Below are 25,886 nucleotides of genomic sequence, written 5' to 3' on the forward strand. Positions count from 1 at the left end.
TGGGACTTAAACCCTGACTTTTCCTTTCCATGTCTCTCTGGGTATTTTGAGGGCTTTGGGTCTCTGTGAAGTGGGGGCCTGGGCCAAAAGGGTTGAAAATTCAAGTCAGACAATAAAATAAACAGGTGGCTGTAACACCTGTCTCTAACCTGGGAGCTATCCTGAGTGTGTCTTTAAGGAGCAGTTTGAGGAGGAGTTGTCACATTTGGTAAAGGTCACCACCCCCCTCCCCTCAGCCTCAGAGGGAGCTCGGCCTGACTAGGCCGCTGTTGTCAGGGTAACCGGGCCTAGCGCAGGCGCAGCGGAGCCCTCGGCGCCTGGGGAAAATGGTGCGATGGCCGCTGCTGTGGGCGCAGCGCTGGAAGGCGGCGACTTGGCTCAGCCTGTCCTCCCGAGGAGGCTTGGCGAGCACTGCGGGTCCCGACATGGACGATGTCCTCCGCCGCACTGTGGCGGCGGTGCCCCCTTACGAGATGCGGGAGAAGCCGGCGCTGCAGGAGGCGTCGAGCCGCGAGTTCGTGCAGTTCTACCGGGGCCTGGGAGCCGCCGAGAGGCCGCTGTTCCTCACCAAGCTGGCGGCCGACTACGGCACCGACCACGGCCTGGTGTCCGAGCTGTACGGCCGGGTGAAAGAGGTCCAGAGCCGGGATCTGGGCACTTTGCTGCAGGCCGAGGATAGGCTGCGATACTCGCTAACTCCTCGCTATAAATTCCTTATCAGCCACATCTGCCGCCTGGAGGGAGGAGTGAAGTTTATTGTTGACTTGCGGGCCGATATCTTACAGTTCCTGCAAAACAAAACAGCAGACAGTCCTCAACTTAGGGTAAGGAGGAGAGGGGGCTATATAGCAAAAACCATTACCTTGCATTCATGTTGTTGTGATTAATCTGATATACAAACCGCAGGGAGGATCATCAGAAAGGTCTGAGGAAGGGTGACTGGACCCGAAACGTTAACTCCCATTTCACAGATACTACCAGACCCGTTGAGTTTTTCCGGCAACTACCGTTTTTGTTGTGGGAGGATCATCAGGTTCACTTTGTTTATTCGAAGTTAAACCTCTCGTAAGAAGAGATTGTAGTCCAGGTTTATTTGGAAGTACAAGCTTTCCCAGCGCTGCTCCTTTGGCATGAAGCTAGTGGGGCAGGATCACAGGATATAATTCATAGTAAAATATCAAAGTGCCGTACAACAGATGCGATGTATTGAACAAACCTAGTTTGCTGTTAAGTTTTATTCACTTAGAATGGGTTGTAGGTATTAATATCTAAATCCCAGAACTTCTTTCAAGTTATTCCTGAGATAATTTAAGGTTTTATTTTTTTAAAAAGGTGATGTCTCAGCTCAGACAATACGTTAAAGTTGTGAGGTTAGAGTCTTTCTGTATTCCAAGCTTGAGTCAGACTGGTTCTACTTCCAAAGGAGGAATTTGTTAAATCCAAGGTGGATTGACTGCCTACAGACTGTGTTTTTTGTTTATTCGAACCAATGCAGTCTGCCAAAGGCAGACTGAACAGAACTTGGTACGTTACAGAAAGCCATCAATATTTATCCTCTGCGATTATGTGCATTGTTTATATTTCATTCTTTGTATTATAAATAGAAACAAGGTCTGGACAATATCCAGGCTTTGGCTGACAAATAACATTCGCCCTACACAAGTGCCAGGCTACGACCATCACCAATAACTGACAATCTAACCACCCCTCCTTGACTTCAAAGGTGTTACCACCACTGAATCTCCCACTATAAACATTCTGGGGGTTACCATTGACCAGAAACTCATCTGGACTCCCTGCATAAATGTAGTGGCTACAAGAGCAGGTCAAAGGCTAGGAATATTCTGGTGAGTAACTCACCTCCTGACTTCCCAAAGCCTGTCCACTCTCTTCAAGTTGCTTTGAAAGCTAGTGCTTCCAAATAAATCTGTTGGACTATAACCTGATATATGATTTTTAACTTTGTTTAACCTCGACAAGGCACAAGTCAGGACGGTGATGGAATGTTTCTCAGTTGTCTGGATTTATGCAGCTCCAATGACACTCAAAAAGCTTGATGGCATCCACGACAAAGCTGCCTGCTTGATTGGCACCATTTCCACAAGCATCCACTCCCTCCACCATTGAGGCTTAGTAGCAGCTGTGTATACTATTTACAAGATGCTCTGCTGAAATTCACCAAAGATCCTCAGACAGCACTTTCCAAACCCACAACCACTTCCATCTAGAAAGGCAAGAGCAGCAGATACATAGGAACACTGCCACCATAAAGCTTGCCATTCTTTCACTCACTGGGTCAAAGATCTGCAATTCCATCCCACATGGCGTTGTGGGTCAACCCACTGAAGCTAGACTGCAGCAGTTCAAGAAGGCAGCTGAACACCACCTTCGCAAGAGCAACTAGGGATGGGCAATAAATGCTGGCCAGCCAGCAATGCCCACATCCCACAAATTAATTTTTTTATAAAAGAAAGCTTCCACCCTAAATCTTTCTCTTCTCCTGCCTTCAGGAATCTGTTTATACTCTCTCGCCTGCTCACAAGGCTGATATCTCTGGTGTGGCCCCATAGGGTGTTCAAGGTCATGCTTGCTAAAATGTGTCTTATAGTACTAGCTTGTAGAGTGTCACTTTACTCTTATTGTTACCCCTTTTTATCCAATCTTCTTTAATTCCCACTATAATATAGCACCTTTTACCCCAACAGTTTGTCTGGAAGCTAACTCTAGCCAAAGATGTACTTTTTGAAGTGTCGTCTCTGTCATGATCTGGGAATGGAAATTTGGACATAGCAAGTGCTCACCAACATCAGTGAGACAACTCAACATTGTGTTTTTGTGGTATTGATTGAGGTATAAGCAATTGGCTGAAACACTAAGTTTAACTTTTTTTTTTAAATAGTGCTATAGGAGTCTTTTAAATTCATCTGTACAAGAAGGCAGATAGGGTATCAGTTTAAGGTTTCATCTGAAAGAAGGCACCTTTAACAGTACAATATTCTGTCAGTACTGTACTAAAGTGTTACAGCCTTGTTTTTATTTGTTGTCAAGTTGTGGAGTTAGTTATCTTGAGACTCAGCAGTAAGACAGTAACAAACATGGTTGACAAAGGACATGATGTGCACACATCCTCATCATTTCAAAGAACAGACACTGATATGCTAGATGTAGGGGTTTATTTTGGACCAGTTGCTAAAGATATTAATGAACTATAGTTAGCTGTTTTTTAAAAAAAAACATTGTGACAAGCAGGAGATAAGTAATGAGTTACAAATCCACCGTAAATTGCTAAGAACTTTGAATCACTCAGCCATTAGTTTCCCAAAAGCCAGCATAAAGTGAGGAAAAAATGTTCAATTAAGTGTGAGGACTGAAGTGTGGCAAATACAGATTTCAACATCAGGACAGGCTATACCTGCTTAATCCAACACCCTTTGATCTGACAACCTCTGTGTGGTTCAGCACTTTTGGTATTTCTGGATTTCCCTACAGTGGCATCTAATGGTTTTGAATCAATTTTATACTTGGTTTGGTTTGATTGAATACCCAAAATCTTATATTTGATGTCCAATTGTAAAATCATTCATCCATTAGGCATGTGATTGATCCACGTCAAGGGATGTATTTTCTTTCAAAGTGTGAAGTGAATGTGTTTGACCTCCGGTGGTCCAGCATAGGCCTTCTGTCAAGTCTGCTTGATTAAAATGTTTGCTTGTTCTCTGTTTATGTGCATTGTAAATCCTCAGCCCTCCGCTGGATGAAATCAGGCACTAACCGTCATTTTTTGCTGTTGATGTTCTACCTAAGGCCCTCAATTAGCAAGATAAGAAGGTTGTCTACAAACCTCCTCACCACAGATGCAGTTGGAGCAGTGTGAAGAAGTGATCAGGTCCACTTGCCACCTTCTCCTGGATGAAGTGTCCCATTTCCACCAGTGTGAAGAAAGATCACTAAATTTAGTCCCATCTCCCTGCTCCAATGGAGGAAAATATGAGAGTCAAGTCTTATTCCTACTGATAGTAAAAATTTTTTTAGATTAGATTACTTAGTGTGGAAACCGGCCCTTCGGATCAACACGTCCTCACCAACCTGTCGAAGCGCAACCCGCCAAGACCCATTCCCCTACATTTACCCCTTCACCTAACACTATGGGCAATTTAGCATGGCCAGTTCACCTAACCTGCACATTTTTGGATTGTGGGGGAAACCGGAACACCCGGAGGAAACCTGCGCAGACACGGGGAGAATGTGCAAACTCCACACAGTCGCCTGAGGTGGGAATTGAACCCGGGTCTCTGGCGCTGTGAGGCAGCAGTGCTTGCCACCGTGCCGCCCACATTGTTCTTTGGTTTTTATATTTTTATTTTCTTTGCTGTTTCTATCTTCTCTCTCTTTTCACAGTTTCTTTCCCTTGCTAACTAATTTTAATTTGCCTCATTTTCCTCCCTGTCATTTTTCTGTTTCATTCTTGTCCTTGAATCTTATTGTTTAAGGGCACAAATAGTTAGTTCCATTATTCATCGAGGCCCAGATGCCCCATTCTGCTCACTGCAAATGCAAGCTGATAACAGCAGCAATTTGCAGTGCAATCATTTTTTGACCTGAAGGCCAAGAAAATAAAAATCAAACACACATGCTACAAGATGCCTGCTTGAGCATATTTATGCCTGTTAATTAACTTAGTGTAAAATCATCACCTAAGTTCAGATAAATGGACATTGTATTGTATAATGTATCAGTAATGTTTGTTAACACATTTCTATGTAATTATTTTAACTACAGTTGAATACGCTAATCATTCTGCCGAAATAAGTGTTATAGGAATTTGAAGTAGCAGAACCAAAATTGATGGATATTTACCTGAGAAGGAGGAGGATAAAGAAGCAAAAAATCATAGAGTAGGTACAACAGAGAAGGAGCTATTCAGACCACCCTACCATGGTGGTTCTCTGTAAGAATAATTTTTCTCCTGCCTTTTGCATGTAGCTCTGAAACATTTTTTCTCTTCATTATAATTATCCAGTCCATTTTTTGAAAGCCATGTCTAAGTTTTCCTCCACCAGATTCTTGACACAATACATTCCAGATCCTAACTATTTACTGCATAGGAAAGCATTTCCATGTGTTGCCTCTGGTTCTTTTGCCAGTGGCACAGTGTTTAACACTATTGCCTCACAGAGCCAGGGTCCCAGGTTTGATTCCAGCCTCGGGCGCCTATCTGTGTGGAGTTTACACATTCTCCCAGTGTCTGCGTGGGTCTCCTCCGGGTGCTCCGGTTTCGTCCCAGAATCCAAAGATGTGCAGGCCAGGTGAATTAGCCATGCTAAATTGCCCATAGTGTTAGGTGCATTAGTCAGAGGGAAATGGGTCTGGGTGGGTTACTCTTTGGTGGGTCGATGTGGACTGGCTGGGCAGAAGGGTCTGTTTCCACATTGTAGGGAATATAATCAAATCAAATCAATGTCTTCTAGTTCCTGACACTTCCACCAATGGGAGCAGTTTTTCTCATTCTATGTATTTTGTTCAAATCCCTTATGATTGTGAGCAATTCTATCAAATATTCTATTCCACTTTTGCCATTACTGAAGTCCCTCATTTCTGAAACTAATCTCAAAAATCTTTTGTTGGACTCCTTCCAATGTCTTAACATGCTTCCAAAATGTGTCCAGAATTAGAAAACATATCCCAGTTCAAACTAAACTGGTGTTTATGAAAGTTCATCATAACTTCGTAGTGCTTTACATTTCAAATAATAAAGTTAAAAATCACGGAGCACCAGATTATAGTCTAACAGTTTGTTTGGAAGTACTAGCTATCTGAATGCTACTCCTTCATCAGGTAGCTAGTTACCTGACGCAGCAGCACTCCAAAAACTAGTAGTTCCAAATAAACCTGTTGGACTATATCTGGTGTTGTGTGATTTTTTAATTTTGTCTACCACAGTCCAACACTGACACCTCCTCATCAAGTTATAAAAGCCAGGATCCTTAATGCCTTTTTAGTCTTACTCTCAACCTACTCTGTCACCTTCAATGATTTGTGCACATATACTCCAGCTACCACTGCTTCTGCATCCCCTTTAAAATTCAATATTTTATACTGTCTTTCTTCAGTTTTCTTATCAAAATGTATTGCTTCACACTTCGGTTTCATCATAATTCATATGCAGGCTCTCAAGTATGTTTCTGAGTATATGCAGCATTTTATGAAAAAGTCAAACCTACCCCACTCTGTTTTAAGGGAGCAGTGTGGAATATTGCTTCCATTGCAAGCAATTGCGAGAACTTCCAAGCCATATCCTTGAGTGTTCCCTCTTTTAGCAGGGCCTGCATCACCGTTCATAGTGAACACTAGCCCCACCCTAACTTTTCTGTGGGCCTCCTTTAATAGTTGCTCAGAGAGGACATGCTGCAATCCTACCTATAAGACCATAAGATATAGGAATGGATGTAAAGCCATTCGGCCCATTGAGTCCGCTCTGCTATTTAGTCATGGCTGATGGGAACTTAAACGCCACTTACCAGCACTCTCCCCATATCCCGTAATTCCTTGTGAGATTAAGATTAACCAATCTCTGCCTTGAAGACATTTAGTATCCTGGCCTTCACTGCGCTCCAAGGCAATGAATTCCATAGGCCCACCATTCTCTGGCTAAAGGAATGTTTCCTCATTTCCATTCTAAATTGACTCCCTTTAATTCCAAGGCTGTGCCCACGGGTCCTAGTATCACCACCTGACGGAAACAAATTTCCAGCATCCACCCTTTCTAAGCCATGCATTATCTTGTAAATTTCTATAAGATCTCCCCTCAACCTTCTAAATTCTAATGAATACAATCCCAGGATACTCAGCTGTTCATCATATGTTAGGCCTGCCATTCCATTGATCATCCGTGTGAATCTCCGCTGGACACGCGCCACTGTATGTCCTTCCTGAGGTGTGGGGTCCAAAATTGGACACTGTATTCTAAATGGGGCCTAACCAGGGCTTTATAAAGTCTCAGTAGCACATCGCTGCTTTTACATTCCAACCTTCTTGAGATAAATGACATTGCACTTCCTTGCTTAACCACGGACTCAACTTGCAAGTCAACCTTTAGAGAATCCTGGACTAACATGCCCAGATTCCTTTTTTACTTTGGCTTTATGAATTTTCTCACCATTTAGAAAATAGTCCATGCCTGTATTCTTTTTTCCGAAATGCAAGACCTCACACTTGCTCATATTGAATTTCATCAGCCATTTCTTGGACCAGTCTCCTAAATTGTCTAAATCTTTCTGCAGCCTCCCCACCTCCTCAGAACTACCTGCCTGTCTGCCTAGCTTTGTATCATTGGTGAACTTCGCCAGACTGCCCCCAGTACCTTCATCCAGATCATTAATGTATAAAGTGAACAACTGTGGCCCCAACACTGAACCCTGCGGGACACCACTTGTCACTGGCTGTCACTCCGAAAAAGAACATTTTACCCCAACCCTCTGCCTTCTGTCAGACAGCCAATCCTCAATCCATGCCAGTAGCTCAACTTGAACACCATGGGCCCTCGCCTTACTCAGCAGTGTCCCGTGAGGCACCTTATCAAAAGCCTTTTGGAAGTCAAGGTAATAACATCCGCTGGGTTTTCCTGATCTAACCTACTTGTTACCTCATCAAAGAATTCTAACAGGTTTGTCAGACACGACCTCTCCTTAGTAAATCCATGCTGACTTGTTCTAATCTGACCCTACTGAAATTAGAAATCTCGTCTGTAGCGATGGATTCTAGAATTTTACCTACACCGGAGGTTACGCTAATCGGCTTATAGGATCCAGACAAAAGATGGAAAACTTTCTTGAACAAAGGGGTTACAATAGCAATTTTCCAGTCATCTGGGACTTTCCCTGACTCCAGTGATTTTTGAAAGATTACAACCAACGCCTGCACTATTTCTTCAGCCACCTCCTTCAGAACTCTAGGATGTAGCCCATTGGGACCAGGAGATTTAGCAATTTTTAGACCTTTTAGATTTTCTCACATTTTCACTTTTGTAATGGCTACCATACTCAACTCTGCCCCTTAACTCTCCTTAATTGTTGGGATATTACTCTTGTCTTCCACTGTGAAGACTGATACAAAGTATTTATTAAGTTCTTCAGCAATTTCCTTATCTCCCGTCACTAGCCTTCCTGCATCAATTTGGAACGGCACAATTTCTATTTGCCTCTCATTTGTTTTTTTATGTATTGGAAGAATTTTTTACTATCATTTCTAATATTACTGGCTAGCTTACCTTCATATTTGATCCTCTCCTCCTTTATTTCTCTCTTTGTTATCCTTTGTTTGTTTTTGAAGTCTTCCCAATCATCTGATTTTCCAGTGCTCTTGGTTACTTTCTAGGCTCTCTCTTTCTCTGTGATACTTTCTTGACTTCCTTTGTCAGCCATGGCTGTCTAATCCCCCCGGATAATCTTTTTTTTTCTTTGCGATGAACCTCTGTGCAATGTCCTCCATTACACCCGGAAATTCCTGCCATTGTTGCTCTACTGTCTTTCCCACTAGGCTCTGCTTCCAGTTGATTTTCATCAGTTCCCTTCTCATGCCCTTGTAATTACCTTTATTTAACTGTAACCCCGTTACATCCAATTTTGCCTTCTCTCTTTCAAGCTGCAGACTGAACTCTACCATATTATGATTGCTGCCTGCTAAGTGTTCTCTTACTTTAAGATCTTTTATGTGGCTCATTACATAGTACTAAGTCTAGAATAGCCTGCTCCCTTGTGGGCTCCATCACCAGCTATTCCAAAAAATCCATCCTGTAAGCATTCTATGAATTCTCTTTCTTTGGGTCCACTGACAACATTATTCACCCAGTCCATTTGCATATTTAAGTTCCCCATGATCACCGTGACCTTGCCTTTCTGACATGCCCTATCTATTTCCTGGTACATCTTATGCCCCGGTCCTGGCCACTGTTGGGAGGTCTGTACATAACTCCCATTATGGTTTTTTTTGCCTTTGTGGTTCCTCAACTCCACCCACACAAACTCCGCATCTGACCCTGTATCATTCATTGCCATAGATTTAATTTCATTCTTAACTAACAAGGCAACCTCGCCTACCTCTGTCTTTTCGATAAGTGCTTTCAGTGGCATAGCTGGGCCTGAAGGGCTGGTATGTTATGCGACTGAGCATTGGATGCTGAGACTAACTGCCTGAACAATGTAAGATTAATTTCTGTTTTTCATGGCCAGCAGCAAAAGAACCACTTCTGACGTTCCAGGCAATGTAAGGAACAAGTGTCTCCATGGAAAACGTTGGTCTTATTGCTATTTGTGAGACTTTTTGCATAACTTGGCATGTTTATCTGCATGAAACTAGTGACTGCATTTCAAACTAATCATTGATTATGAATCACTATTGATTGCATAGGTTTTTAATGCCAATATTTGCTTGAATAGGTTAATGCCATTTTGTAAAACTGAATAGAGGAATTTTACATAAATGGATTTGTCGCTAGTTTTTCACAATGCATTTTAACCCAATATTACTGTGAATGTAGAAATGTAAAAATACTATCTTGAAACCAAAGTTGCATGCAATTACCTCCACAAAATCATCATGGGGGTGACTAAACTGTTATTTTATTCCATTACCCAGTTTGAGTTATTGTGTAGGTGAAACGACTTTGCGTATACACAAATTGCTTTTAACATAATGTGAGTGAGTGTTGTATGTGGGATAATGAGGTCAATAGTGTGTTACAAGATAAGCTGATTACAAGGAACTGATATAGCATCATCACAACTAATGAAATAAGTCAGTGGAATCAATTTTCAGAAGCCATTTCATCCTTAGTGTTTTTCCAAATTGGAACTCAGCCAGAAACAGCTCTTTCTTTCTACAGTTTTGAGTTTTTAATTGTTGGAGATGTCAGTGATGGATGTTGTTTTGTACTGATCAATTTACATGACTTTAGCAGAAATGATTTTGCACAGTCACTTGGACTGGTACAAAACATTTTCTGTGCTTCGATTCTCTTCTGGCTCATATCCAGTGCCAGAATTGGAGAGAAAATTCTGCCATCTTGCATGGTGTGGTGAAACTATTGTCGAAACTGCATCACGTATGAATGAAATAATATCATTGTAGAACAAAAATAGGAGAACTTAACTCCTGTAGTTTTCAAAAAAACTTCTTGTGAAGATGAGGTAAAAAGAATCAAGGAACCCCAGAAATAAGTTGTGAACTTTGGACCATGAATCCATATGATAGAGGAGCAGAATTAGGCCATTAAACCCACCACATCCACTCCACAATTCTATCATGGTTGATATGTTTCTCAACCCCAGTCTCCTGCTTTCTCCCTTTAACCCTTGATCCCCTTACCAATCAAGAACCTATCTATCTCTGTCCACAGATTAACAACCTGAAGAAATTCCTCTTTGTCTCAGTTCTAAAGAGTTGTCCCTTCAGTTTGAAGCCCTGTCCTTAGGCCCTAGTCTCTCCTACTGGTAGAAACATCTTCTCCATATCTACTCTATCCAGGCCTCTCAGTATTCTGTAAGTTTCAATCAGATTTGCCCTTCATTCTTCTAAACTCCATCGAGTACAGAACCAGAATCCTCAACTGCTCCTCCTCTGACAAGCATTTCATCGCCAGGATCATTCCTCTAATCTTCCTCTGGACCCCTCCAAGACCAATAAACATCCTTTCTTAGATATAGGGGCCCAAAACTGCTCACAGTTTTCCAAAAGTGTGCATTTGAGCATAGCATCCTCATTACTGTGTTGACTGCCCCCTTCTCATAATTCACCCCTTATCTGCTGTTCCATGGTTTTGAACCTGTTTCTCCCACATAAATCTTGGAGCCATGCTCATGCCTGAGGTAGTAATCCATAAATTATTATCTTTTTTGGTTCTGCTTTTTACTTTAGCCCCTAGTTGCTCATATTCCCTCTGCAGAGCCTCTTTCCTCTTTCTACATAGAACGTTGGTACCTATGTGCACCATGATATTTGGATCTTTCCCCTCCCAGGTTTCTCTGCAGCCGAGATGAGATGTCCTGAAGCTAGGCACCAGGTAGGCAACACAGTCTTCGGGACTGTCGATCCTGGCCATGGAGAATAGTGTCTATTCCACTGACTACACTATCCCCAGTTACAACATTTTTCCTTTCTTTTCCTTTCTTCCCCTTTCTTGAATGGCTCTGTGTACCATGGTATTATGGTCAATTTGCTCATCGTCCGTACAACCCCCGTGCTCATCCACACGGGAAACAACAATCTCAAACCTGTTAAACAAGCTCAAGTGCTGAGGCTCCTTTAGGACTACCTCCTGGAACCTTCTACCTGTCTCACTTGTAGTCACTGACCGAATGTGATGTAGTCAGTCTAAGAAATGGGACTACCTCCTGAAAAACAATGTCCAGATAACTCTCCACCTTCCTGATAATTTGCAGTGTTTAAAGCTCAGACTCCAGCTCAATATTTTTTAATTTTGAAAATATATTTTATTCATAAAATTTCTTTATATACATAGTCAATGAAGCAGTTCGGTTCTGTACAGTGGCATATGAAGCAACGAACCAATTTTGGAGTTTGACTCTATCCAACAAATACATCAAAGGGATTTCTTAATTATACAAGACTATGTTTACATATATTTGAGGCACTAGATAGGAGGAACCTTGGAATGTTCCAGTCTGCAACACTCGGTTAGTGTCAACTACTTACTCTGGAAAACCAACACATTTTGGGCAGACCAAAGAGGGTCATTCAATGAATTGATAGTCCTCCAGGCGCAGTCAGTTTTTGTCTCCATGTGCGTCCTGGGGAACAGCATGGAGTCCTGTGTCATGGAGCTGCTCCAGACAAACCTCAACAGAAACCACTCTGTATTTCTCCAGAGTTCCTTTGCAAAGGCATGTTCCGGAAGGAGATGTGTGACAATCTGTAGCCTCCGCAGCCACTTCAAGGCAGCACGTGGTGCAGAGAGTCTGGGCGTACATGAAGGATCTCATAGGTCGTGTCCTTCTCATCACCGTTGGAAAGTTCTGACATTGAGACATTCTGCCAAATGATTTGACAGGGCAAAAGTGAGGACTGCAGATGCTGGAGATCAGAATCTAGAGTAGAGTGATGCTGGAAAAGCACAGCAGGCTCTGAGGAGCAGGAAAATCGACGTTTTGGGCAAAAGCCCTTCATCAGGAATTATTTTAACAGTCTATTCAGGGAATCACCCAACAGGGCCAATTTTAGAGTGAGTGGCACAGGGATCAGAGCTAGGACCACAATTATTTATGATATATATATCACTTAAATATTAGAAGTGAATGTACTGTTGCCAAGATTGTGGAGGACACAAAAATAGGTCAGAGGCAAATACTGAGGATGACCATAGGAGACTACAAAGGAAGGTTAAGTGAGTGGACAAAATTGCCAGATGGAATATAATGTAAAAATATGTAAGGTTAGGCAATTTGGCAATTAAGAATAGAAGAGTTGAATATTAACTGGGATAAGACTGCAGTACAGCAGGATTTAGGGGTCCTTGTGCATGAATGATAAAAAGCTAGCATCCAAGTGCAGCAGGTTAAATGGAAAGAAAATAGACTGTTGGTCTTCCTTTCAATGGGAATAGAGTACAAAAATAGGGAGATCTTGCTAAAACTATACAAGGCACTTGTCAAAATATACCCTGAATGCTAAGAACAGTTTTAGTCCCCTTATGTAAGGAAAGATATGCTGGCATTGGAGGCAGTGCAGAGAAGATTCCCTAGGTTGATTCTGGATATAGAATGATTTTCTTCAGTGGAGAGTTTGGATAGGTTGAGCTTCTGCTCTTTGGAGAGAAGACCTTATTGAAACATAAGACATTCTGTGGGGGCATGACAGGATAGATGTTGAGAATTTCTTTCCCCTTGTGCAAGAGTTTCAGACCAGAAAATAGAGCAGTACTATGACCCCAACAAAGTGGTTCTTGTCTCTGAATAAGCTGTCAAAATTGAGGATAGAGATGACGAGGATTTTTTCTTCTCAGAAGATAGCAAATCTCTTGAATTCCTTACCATAGGAAACTGGATTATTAAGTATAGTCAAGGCTATGATAATCAGTAAGAGAATCTAGGAGTATAGGGCAATAAAGTGGAGTTGAGGATTTTGATCAGCCATGATTTCATTAATAAAACACCAGGACCTAATCAGGTGTGCCCGAGAACTCTGTAGGAAGTGAGAGAAGTGATTGCTGGGCCTCTTGCTGAGATATTTGTATCATCGATAGTCACAGGTGAGGTGCTGGACGACTGGAGGTTGGCAAACGTGGTGCCACTGTTTAAGAAGGGCGGTAAAGACAAGCCAGGGAACTATAGACCGGTGAGCCTGACCTCTGTGGTGGGCAAATTGTTGGAGGGAATCCTGAGGGACAGGATGTACATGTATTTGGAAAGGCAAGGACTGATTCGGGATAGTCAACATGGCTTTGTGCGTGGGAAATCATGTCTCACAAACTTGATTGAGTTTTTTGAAGAAGTAACAAAAAAGATTGATGAGGACAGAGCAGTAGATGTGATCTATATGGACTTCCGTAAGGCGTTTGACAAGGTTCCCCATGGGAGACTGATTAGCAAGGTTAGATCTCCTGGAATACAGGGAGAACTAGCCATTTGGATACAGAACTGGCTCAAAGGTAGAAGACAGAGGGTGGTGGTGGAGGTTGTTTTTCAGACTGGAGGCCTGTGACCAGTGGAGTGCCACAAGGATCGGTGCTGGGCCCTCTACTTTTTGTCATTTACATAAATTATTTGGATGCGAGCATAAGAGGTACAGTTAGTAAGTTTGCATATGACACCAAAATTGGAGGTGCAGTGGACAGCGAAGAGGGTTATCTCCGATTACAATAGGATCTGGACCAGATGGGTCAATGGGCTGAGAAGTGGCACATGGAGTTTTGTTCAGATAAATGCGAGGTGCTGCATTTTGGGAAAGCAAATCTTAGCAGGATTTATACACTTAATGGTAAGGTCCTAGGGAGTGTTGCTGAACAAAGAGACCTTGGAGTGCAGGTTCATAGCTCCTTGAAAGTGGAGTCGCAGGTAGATAGGATAGTGAAGAAGGCATTTGGTGTGCTTTCCTTTATTGGTCAGAATATTGAGTACAGGAGTTGGGAGGTCATGTTGTGGCTGTACAGAACATTGGTTAGGCCACTGTTGGAATATTGCGTGCAATTCTGGTCTCCTTCCTATTGGAAAGATGTTGTGCAACTTGAAAGGGTTCAGAAAAGATTTACAAGAATGTTGCCAGGGTTGGAGGATCTGAGCTACAGGGAGAGGCTGAACAGGCTGGGGCTGTTTTCCCTGGAGCATTGGAGGCTGAGGGGTGATGTTATAGAGGTTTACAAGATTATGAGGGGCATGGATAGGATAAATATACAAAGTCTTTTCCCTGGGGTCGGGGAGTCCAGAACTAGAGGGCATAGGTTTAGGGTGAGAGAGGAAAATATAAAAGGGACCTAAGGGGCAACTTTTTCATGCAGAGGGTAGAATGTGTATGGAATGAGCTGCCAGAGGAAGTGGTGGAGGCTGGTACAATTGCAACATTTAAGAGGCATTTGGATGGGTATAGGAAGGGTTTGGAGGGATTTCGGCTGGGTGCTGGCAGGTGGGACTAGATTGGGTTGGGATATCTGGTCGGCATGGACGGGTTGGACCGAAGGGTCTATTTCCATGCAGTACATCTCTGTGACTCTAAATGCTGGAGAGACTGAATGGCCTACTTCTGCTCCTGTGGTCTTATGATCCTTTTATTTTGGACCTTATATTTTGATGTTCATGGTTGTCAATACCAATGCCATAAATATTTATTTTCTTTTCTCAATAAATAAATTATGTATCTTGGTGACCATGATTCACAAATGTAAGATCTTGATGTAAACTTACACATAGTTGGACTGTTTATAGACTTCAGAAAAAATGTTTTTAAAAGATCAAAAATAATTCACTAGATTGCATGTAACACTAGCCCTGTGACTTTTATATTTTCAAATGTTATTTCATCTTCGTGTTACATGTTAATGTTTTGCTGCTGCTTTTGCAATGCCCGTTGACAGTAGTTTGCACTTGCATGTTTAAAATTAAATTCTTTTTTCTTCAAACTTCTAATAACATTTTTTGATGTCAGAAAATTTTGTGTGGATGACATTTAAGGATTCTGACTCTAAACATTTACGTTTGAGGAGCACTGAACAATGAAACAAATTTCCATGTAATGCACTGGTCTTTGAAGTCATTATAACCAAACAGTCATTGTCTTAAAACATTTAATTTTGTTTTTCTGTCTGTAGATGCTGTCTGACCTGAGTATACCTAGCAGTTTCCATTTTTACTTAAAATATTGCAAATGCTATAAGTCTTATTTTTATATTATATCTACTTCAACGTGCCTGGCCTGGCATTAACTGGGCTCAAAATTGAAGCTTTACTCCTTTTTCAGCAGCACAGAGGTGGCTAGCACCAATTTAAAAGATGCTAGGTGTCATGTACTGTATTCATTCGATTCAGATGGCTGGTCCCTTACAAGAGAAAATAGTGGAGTCCTAGGACACTGCTGAATCATTTTAGGACCAAACTGATTGGAGTGTGTGCAGTTCTGAAGAATAGGCATTTAAATAGACTTAGTAAAAGTAATCTGACCTAAGAATTTAATCCAACAAACTACATCTGAATGACTATTTTGTACACTGCAGCTTGCTAACCCAGTGTAAATGAGGCCTCAGGTAAAAAATGTCAGCTACACTGATAAGGATGGGGAAAATCATTATTAAATCAACGTGATACAATACTGCCAGTGAAGACCATAGATTGTCCTGATTCACCAGGCAATGTATGGCATTAATAGATTCTAAATCTACAGGAGAACCTTCTAAGCCTTACCATGCACAGACTGTCTTTGGGGGAAAAAATGGAAGTTTAAAGGACTCAAAATGGTTATAAATAATTTTAGAAATATATCAAATCAAAGCAAGTGCTAAAATAAAATAAAGGACTGCAGATGCTAAAGATCTGAAACAAAAATAGAAATTGCTGGATAAAGTCAGCAGATCTGACAGTGTCTTTGTTGACAAAACAGAGTTAATGTTTTCAGTGACTAGTCTCCAGATCCACCTCTGCTGTGCCCATTGACAATAGTCTTTATTTAGTCATAAAATCATACAATATGGAAACAGACCATTAAGTCCAATCAATCCATGCTGACCATAATTCCAAACTAGACTGGTCCCACGTGCCTGTGCTTCGTCCATATCCCTCCAAACACTTATTCTTGTATTTATCTAAATGTGTTTTAAACATAGTCCACCACCTCCTCTGGAAATACATTCCACACATGAACCAAACCCTTGTGTTAGAAAAAAAAATGCCTCTCATGTCTTTTTAAAATCTTTCTCTTCTCACCTTAAAAATGGCCCCAGTCTTGGAAGTCCCCCACTTTAGGGAAAGGACACTTCATTGATACCCCTCATTATTTTCTAAACCTCTATAAAGTCATCTCTCAACCTGCTACACTCCAATGAAAATATCCCAGTCTGTCCAGCCTTTCCTTATAAGTCAAATCTTTACATCTTAATTATATGTCACTAAATTAAAGATTCAGTTTCCTTTCTTAAAACTTGAAGTAACAATTTTGATGTCAAATAATTTTGTATGAATGAAATTTAAGGATTCTGGCTGCAAAGGATGAAGAAGGTATACTTCTGAGGAAGCACTGAACACTGAAACAAATTCTCATGTAAATACATTGATTTTTGAAATCATTATATCCGAAAAGATTCATACAAGTTACTGAGTCTATTTAGCAATTTCTCTGTGTACCAACAACAGCTTGTATTTATATAGTACCTTTTTATGTACTGAAATATTCCAATGCACATTTTAAGATCAAAACTTTACATTGAGCCACGTAAAGAAATATGATAAATTAGATAAGGCTCAATCAGAGAGTGACATTTAAAGGACCATCTTATTGGAGTAAAGAAGAGTAGATAGAGAAGTAGAGACACAGAGGATTCTGGAGCTTTAGAGCTTTGGGAAATGAAGGGTTAGAATTTGTGATCAAAATTGGAAATGCTCAAGAGATCAGAACTGGAGGCATACAGATATCTGATGGTTCTGAAGTTAGAGGTTGTTTTGTTATTCAGAGGGAAAAGCATGGCCATTCAAGACTTTTTCTATAAATTTCGTTTTTTAAAAAAACTGATACTTAACCATGGGCCGATGTAGGGTAGCGAACACACAGGTGATAAGTGAACAGGAGTTCAAACACCATTGTCAGAATTATGGATTATTTTATGTTTATGGATGGCAGAAAATATGAGTTCGCAAGGAGCATTTTGGCAAGTTGGATGCATGAAAATAAATTTGAAAATGAGTCTTAATTCACAGTGTCTTGTCTTATCAATAGTCTCATTTTGTATAGCTGCTGAACTGCTACATATATTAGAAAGTTGAAGAGATGGTTATTAAAACTGTAGTTCAGCTGGGTGACATGTTGATTGAAGATGTAGGTTATACAGGCAATGTAGCATCCATACCTCAACATCTGTAGTAACAGCAGTGTTTGAAGAAATTCATCAAACAGCACAGAAACCTGAATTTATCAACACAGAAGCTAGTCATCAAATTAAAAATATGCAAAGGTTCAAACTATAAAATTAGACAGAGATAAATTAGAACAGCACTAGAATTCATCTATCTTGGTATGGTAAAAGACATGATGGCAACAACTTTACATGCTGAGCAGTGAAACTAATGAGGCATGTACCACCAAGTTTCAAGCCTCTGTAATGCTGTTAACTCAGATACCCTTGCTATAAGACACATGCAATTCTTATCTTGCTTTAAAGGATGAAGCATACTGAAGACCAAACAAGATCAGCTACTTTAAAATACATTCCACGCCAACTACCTTAAGAAAATCCACAACATCAGATAACAGAGCAAGACCAAGAATGAAAAATCTCAAAGAAAATTGCTCTGTAACCCAATTAGACATCTATTGCAGCTCAGAGTGAATATAAATTTTCTTTGCACATTCCTTCTCTGCCCAAACTGTAGGGTTTGAGTTAACTGTTTCTTCTGAGTTTCTATTCTCTGAGCTGTGAGGCCTTACTTTTCAATACTCACAACCAAGAGCTTAGACCTTCTCAGCTTTGAACAACCAATGCAAATTTCTAACAGAATCCTCTGAGTTCGGAAGTTTCACAAGTAACACACTGTCACTGTCATGACTTGTTTCCTTATCTGGTTTGAAAATCTCTTTTTTCTAGAAGACATTATATTTCCATCTCATCTTAGTCAGATCTCCTGGACTGATTCTTCAAGTTTTCGAACTAAATTTAAAGAACATTGTTCATCTTAAATTCTGTTGCAGCTAATGGGCTAATTTTCTTTCTCTCCAGCCATCGAACCCATAATATAAACCATCCTTGAACATTTCAGGTTGCATTGCTTTCTGTAGGTTTGCTCGCTGAGCTGGAAGGTTCATTTCCAGATGTTTTGGTACCCTACTAGGTAACATCTTCAGTAGGCCTCAGGCGAAGCAATGCTGAAAATTCCTGCTTTCTATTTATATGTTTGGGTTTCTTTGGGTTGGTGATGTCATTTCCTGTGGTGATGTTATTTCCTGTGGCTCGTTGAAATAACATTCAGAACATTATTTCAGCAACAAACCCAATCAAGCAGACAAAGCACGTCCAGAAATCCTAGCCACTCTCCCCTATATCAAAGACATCTCGGAAATGACTACCAGACTACTCAGACCCCTTGGTATCATGGTAGCCTGCAAACCCACGAACACATTAAAACAGTAGCTAATGAACTTGAAAGACCCTATACAGACAACGAGCAAAACTAATGTCATTTACAAAATACCGTGCAAGGACTGTAACAAACACTACATTAGACAAACAGGCAGAAAACTAGTCACCAGGATACATGAACACCAACTAGCCACAAAAAGACATGACCCTCTCTCACTAGTATCCTCACATACGAATAAGGAAGGACACCACTTCGACTGGGACAAAACATCCATCCTAGGACAAGCCAAACAAAAACATGCGCGAGAATTCCTAGAAGCATGGCATTCCAACTGGAACTCTATCAACAAACACATCGAGTTAGACCCCATCTACCACCCCCTGAGAAAAAGAACAGGAAGTGACTGCACCACAGGAAATGACATCACCAACCCAAAGAAATCCAAACATATAAATAGAAAGCAGGAATTTTCAGCATTGCTTCACCTGAGGCCCATTGAAGATGTTACCTAGTCAGGTAATGAAACGCCTGGAAATGAACCTTCCAACTCAGCGAGCAAACATACATCTAAAACTTCAACCTGAGCTACAAATCTTCTCAAAATTCATTGCTCTCTCTTATATAGGATGGTTTTAAAGCCATGGTTCTAGAAATCATAACTTAATTAGAATTCACAAAAATAGACCAACACTCATGCCACTGTTTTAGAATCCAAATTCTAAAATCACATACCTTTTGTCGCAACCTCACCTGGTGAGATAACTAAAGTAGGGCTCAACATTGTGAGTAGAATAAAGTTTGCTCGACAAGGCTCCTTAAGAGTAACTTTTTAAGAATTCCTACAGTGGAGGAAGGGGCCATTTGGCCCATTGACTCTGGACTGACCCTCTGAAAAGCATCCCATCCACACCCTTCCCTCTCCTGTATTCTCCCATTTACCATGACTAATCTACCCAACCTACACATCCCTAGATACAGTGGGACGATTTAGCATGGCCAACCCACCTAACTTGCACATCTTTGGACTGTGGGAGGAAACCCGACTACCTGGAAGAAACCCACATAGACACAGGGAGAATGTGCAAATTCCACACAGTCACCCAAGACTAGAATCAAACCTAGGTCCCTGATGCTGTGAGGTAACAGTGCTAGCCACTGTGCTAAATTACCATCCAGTACAACTAGTTTTGTGCGTGACATTTATGTATTTTCAGTCCAGGTGACTGCAGGATAATTTGCGTCTGAGGAAATTGTATTTGGAATAAATGGATGTGTTCCTTTGTGAATTCCAAGATTAGCATAACTCCTTGCACAGTAGAACACAGATCAACCAATGCGTTGGTTTCTGTATTTTGAAAGAGCTAAAACTTTCTCCACATTTACCTTCTTTCTTTGGCTAATTATCTTAAATCTGTGTTTCCCGTTTATTGACCAACCACATGTTTGAAAAAGTTTCTTATTTATTCTTTTAAAGCCTGCTATATTTTAAATGCCTTTATAAAACTTTCCTTTTGTCTCTTCTGTACTAAGAACAACTTGAAGTTCTCTAGTCTCTACATGTAGTCTTTTTCTTGGCATCTTTCTACTAAATCTCTGCTGCTTCTCAAATCATTGTATTATCAAGGTAAGTAGAAATTTCAATTTTGGTATTTTGTAATCTTAAGCTAATAAAATTCTTGGTGTCCATTAAACTCAGTGCTGCACTAAGATAGTCATAGAATCCCTACAGTGTGGAAACAGGCCATTCGGCCCAATACTGACTCTCTGAAGTGCATCCCATTCAGACCCATCCCCCTACTGTATCCCTGTAACCCTATATTTCTCATGGTCAGTGCACCTAAACTACATATTCCTGAACACTATGGGCAATTCAACATGGCCAGTCCACTTAACCTGCACATCTTTGGACTGTGAGAAGAAACTGGCGCAGCCGGTGGAATCCCGTGCAGACATGGAGAAAATGTATAAAATCCACACAGACAGTTGCCCGAGGGTGGAATTGAACCAGGGTCTTGCCGCCCCAAAGATGTATTCATCTTTTTCCTACATCAACAATGCCAATTGATTGGCAACATTAGTGAAGTGATTGGGCATACAATGTTCATGGTCCTTTTCTCAGCCAGGCTTTATTTCCCAGCGAAAAAAATTAATGTTTTTAAACGCATTTCTAGTGGTATTTGTAGAACCTGCTGCAAGCTGAGATGGTGATATCAAAGCATTCTTAACTGTAAATATAAAATGTTTATCTCCATGAATGAATGTTGTCTGTCATATTTTTGGTGAAGCTTTGCTATATAGTCCAATTCTAGCCTTTAACTTTACAAGAATTTCTTGATGGTGTGCCTTATCAAAGTACACATTTTCTTTTCAGCACTGTGGGAATTTACAAAGTTGAACCCAATCTACAAAAAAAATTGAATTGGATTTATAGTTGTGCAATGACGACTTTTCCAATGTAACACTAGAATATGTGGAAGAATTATTGGTTTAAATTAATAAAAAAAGCTTGTTTTTAGTTTTATTATATTTTGAAAGCGATATGATGAATGTGTGGATTCAGTGAAGAATCTGATGAAAAGTTTGCTCAAGTGTAGGGATTTTAAAGACTTTCTAGTTTAGGTTTGTTTGTTCATGTTCATGAAATCGAAGTAGGTATACATATTAGCACTTGTGTAGTTTTAATATTTTGAGCATTTATTTGTAATAGTTAAGGCAATTTAAAATGTTATTGACTACGTATATGTTGTCTAATCTGTTTTGTTATATTTGTGTTCTGTTAATTTGTGCGTACCATGCTGAGATTGAAACTGTTGATGAAGCAGGGTGCTACAATCCTTTTAGTCACATTGTTACCTTGGCTGCATTCAGAGTCAAAACGTGTGGCGCTGGAAAAAGCACAGCAGGTCGGGCAGCATCTGAGGAGCAGGAGAGTAGAGTTTCAGGCATAAGCCCTTTGTTAGGACTATGGAGGGGGAAGGGGACTGAGAGATGGGGTGTAGGGCTGGGGGAAAGGTAGGAGGGATGGCGAGAGGTGGGTGCAGGTTGGACATGGTTGTGATGGGAGAGTGGAGCGAATGGGTGGAAAGGAAGATGGACAGGTAGGTAAGGTCAAGAAGGTGGTACCGAGTTGGAGGTTTTGATATGGGATGAGATGCGTGGTGGTGAGATTTGGAAACTGGTGAATGTTGATACCGTGTGGTTGTAGGGTTCCGAGGCAGAAAATGAGGTGTTCTTTTTCCAGTTGGTGGGTGGCTTTGATTTCATGGTGGAGGAGGCCCAGGATTTACATGTCCTTGGGGGAGTGTGATGCGGAGTTGAAGTGTATGGCCTCAGGGCAGCGTGGTTGTTTGGTGCATGTGGACTAGAGCTATTCCTTGATCTACCCTGTGAGTTGGTGGTCGGTCTGTCCAGTGTAGAGGAGACCACATTGAGAGCAACGAATGCAGTCCAGCATCTGCACTCCTGCTGAAAACCATACTGCGAAGCTTCTTCCAAGGATGTGACTCTGACTCTCCAGCATCTGGAGTCCAGGCTCTCTCCTACCTGCAGTTGCACTTTAGGTTGGTAACTGCGTATATTTGCCAGCTGAGATATGTACTCATAGAGATTTGTTATGCTACAAACTGACTTCAGTCTTTCATATAATAAATAAATGCAAATTACTGCGGATGCTGGAATCTGAAACCAAAAGAGAAAATGCTGGAAAATCTCAGCAGGGCTGGCAGCATCTGTAAGGAGAGAAAAGAGCTGATGTTTCGAGTTTAACTGACCCTTTGTCAAAGCTAAAAAAAGGAAAAAGGTCGAGAGACAAAACGCCGATTGGGTGATCGCTTTGCTGAGCACCTTCGGTCTGTACGCAATCAGCTCCCAGACCTTCCCGTGGCTTGCCACTTCAACACACAATCCTGCTCCCATGCCCACATGTCTGTCCTTGGCCTGCTGCAATGTTCCAGTGAAGCTCAATGCAAACTGGAGGAACAGCATCTCATATTCCGACTAGGCACGTTACAGCCTGCCGGTCTCAACATTGAATTCAACAACTTCAGATGATTATCCCATCTCGACCCCTCTGTTTTCATTCTGCTCCGTAATTTTATTTCATTTATTTTATTTATCTCTTTTTTAAAAAAATTTTTTTCACTTCTGATTCTTGACTGTCTCTCTTTCTCTCGCTCCCCATTCTCTCATCACTTTTTTCCTCTCATTTTCCCCCTTTGCTACCCTTCTCCCCTGTTTTCCATTTTGCCTCTGCTTCACCCATCCCCCACATACTTTGTCACATTAGCACTGGCTTCAGCCTTGGTCATTTACAGCTCCCAATCTCCCTATAATCTCTTTATGCACTGTCATTATCATCTCTTTATTGCGACCTTTGCTTCTGGAGCTTTATTGCTACGTTTGCTTCTCACCTTCTCTCAGTCTAGAATAAATACCTCCCTATTTCTCCCTTTTTTAGCTTTGACAAAGGGTCAGTTGGTCTTGAAACGTCAGCTCTTTTCTTTCCTTACAGATGCTGCCAGACCTGCTGAGATTTTCCAGCATTTTCTCTTTTGGTTTCAGTCTCTCATGCACTGAGGTCAGAGAGTCATTCGGCATAGAAACAGGCCCATGGGCCCAACATGTCTATGCCAACTAACAAACGTCAAACTATACTGATCCCATTTACCAACCTGCAATGCCCTGGCATTTCAAGAGCTCATCCAGCTGCTTTTTAAATGTTTGAAGAGTATCTGCCACTACCATCATCTCAGACAGTGCATCCCCTATTTCTACCAAAAAAATGTTTTGCTTAGATATTTTTTACCATATACTCCTCACCATAAATTTGTGTCCTCTGTTCTTAGACACACCTGCCATGTGGAAAAGGTTCATAAGTATGCTTGTGCATTGTTGTGTTTGTATGATGACGTTGCAACATGCGCCAAACAAATCAATGTCTGCTGTTGGTCAATGATAGGATTCTGCTCTGTAATTCATAATTGTTCATTCAATCCCCAATCTTAGGCTTCAGCATGTAACCTAGTTTGTCATTTGATAGCAGTGCACAGAGAGGTCATGGTTTGTTAATGCTGTTGTAAAGGTTTTAAAAAACAGGTGGTCTTTGAACATTAGGAAAAATGAGGACTGCAGATGCTGGAGATAGAGTCAAGTGTGTGGTGCTGGAAAAGCACAGCAAGTCAGGCAGCATCTGAGGAGCAGGAGAATCGATGTTTCGGGCATAAATCCTTCATCAGGAATGAGGCTTGTGAGTCGGAGCTGAGTGATAAATAGGAGGAGGATGGGGTTGGAGGGAGGTAGGTGGATGAAGGTGAGGGAAAAGGTGATAGGTCAGAGGGAGCAGTGGTGGACCAGTGCCAAGTTGGAGGCTAGAGATTGAGATAATGTCGGGGAGGGGAAGTGAGGAAGCTGTTGAAATCCACATTTATCCTGTGTGGTTGCAAGATCCCAAGGTGGAATATGAGGCATTCCTCCTCAAGGCGTCGCCTGGTAATGGTTTGGTGGTGGAAGCGGCCCAGGACCTGCATGTCCTTGATGGAGTGGGAGGGGAAGTTCAAGTGTTCAGCCACGGGGTGGTGGGATTGGTGGGTGCGGGTGTCCGCAAGAAGACGTCCTTTCTCCCTGATGTAGAGGAGACCACAGGGGGTGCAACAAATGCAGTAGATGACATTGATCAGAAATTCACCTACACTTCTACCAATGTGGAAGGATCCCTTGGCACCTTGGATGGAGGTGGTGTGGGCGTAGGTTTTGGCACTTCCTGCAGTGGCAGGGAAAGGTGCCAGGAGTGAGGTATGCGGTGGTGAGGATGTGGACCTGACGAGGGAGTCGTGGAAGGAGTGGTCTTTTCAGAACACTGATGAGGTGGGGAGGGAAATATATCTATTGTGGTAGGGTCCATTTGGAGGTGATGGAAGTGGTGGTGGATGACGCGTTGTATGCGGAGGTTGGTGGGTTGAAGTGAGAACGGGGGGGGGGGTTCTGTCCTTGTTGTGTTGGGAGGGGTGGGATTCAAGGGCGGTGGTGCATGAAGTGGAGGAGATGCGCTGCAGGTCATCGTCAACCACGAGGGAAGGGAAGATGTGATCGTGGAGGAAGGAGGCCATCTGGGACTTTCTGAGATGGAATTGGTCATCCAGGGAACAGATGCAATGGAGGTGGAGGAATTGGGAATAAGGGATGGCAGTTTTAGAGGAGGTGTGGTCTAGGTAGCTGTGAGAGTCAGTGGGCTTGTAGTATATGTCTGTGGTTAGTCGGTTACCAGAAACTGTGACGGAGAGGTCCAAGAAGGGAAAGGAGGTTGCCGAGATGGTCCAGGTGAATTTGAGGTCGGGCTGGGAGGTGTTGATAAACTGTTCAACCTCCTCGTAGGAGCACGAGGCGGCACCGATGTAGTGGAGGAACAGGCCAGTGTAACTGCAGAAGATGGACTATTCCACATAGCTGCCAAAGAGGCAGGCATAGCTGGGTACCATGCGGGGGCCCATGGCTATCCCTTTGGTTTGGAGGAAGTGGGAGGATTGGAAGGAGAAGCTGTTGAGGGTGAGGACCAGTTCAGCCAGGCGGATGCGGGTGTTGGTGGAAAGGTACTGGTCGTTAGAGGAAGAAACTGAGGGCTTGGAGACCTTTGTCGTGGCGGATTGATGTGTACAGGGACTAGATGTCCGTGGTGAAGATGAGATGTTGGGGGCCGGGAAAACGAAAATCTTGGAGGAGGTGAAGGGGTGGTGTCATGAATGTAGGTAGGGAGATCCTTGACTAAAGGGGACAGGACGGTGTCAAGGTAGGAAGAGATGATTTCGGTGGGACAGATGCAGGCTGAGACAATGGGTCAACTGGGGCAGTCAGATTTGTGAATCTGAGGAATGAGGTAGAATTGAGCAGTGCAGGGTTTACGGACAATGAGGTTGGAGGCTGTGGGTGGGAGATCCCCAGAGGTGATGAGGTTGTGGATGGTCTGGGAGATGATGGTTTGGTGATGGGGTTGTGATCAAGGCGGCACATTTCAATGGGAAACAGCAGTGGCAAAAGATGTTGAATCAGAGCTGTGAGACTGAATAGGTCAATAAACTCTGCAAAAAGAAACCAAACCACATAGCGTTT

The 25,886-nt window shown here is 42.0% G+C and overlaps 1 protein-coding gene across 1 annotated transcript in view; it reads left to right on the top strand.

The window, feature by feature from the left end:
• The first annotated feature begins 276 nt into the window (after positions 1-276).
• mlycd (malonyl-CoA decarboxylase) overlaps positions 277-25,886 on the top strand; it is a 43,834-nt gene continuing 18,224 nt past the window's right edge. Inside the window, exon 1 of the mRNA XM_087995754.1 lies at positions 277-824. Within this exon, the coding sequence (XP_087851880.1) occupies positions 327-824 (498 nt within the window). The 5' untranslated portion in view covers positions 277-326. The remainder of the gene's footprint in view (positions 825-25,886) is intronic.

Source organism: Chiloscyllium plagiosum, unplaced genomic scaffold (genome assembly GCF_037043375.1).
Source record: "Chiloscyllium plagiosum isolate Xiang-an unplaced genomic scaffold, Cpla_swu_hap1 HiC_scaffold_17, whole genome shotgun sequence".
In the NCBI taxonomy this organism is placed as follows: domain Eukaryota; kingdom Metazoa; phylum Chordata; class Chondrichthyes; order Orectolobiformes; family Hemiscylliidae; genus Chiloscyllium; species Chiloscyllium plagiosum.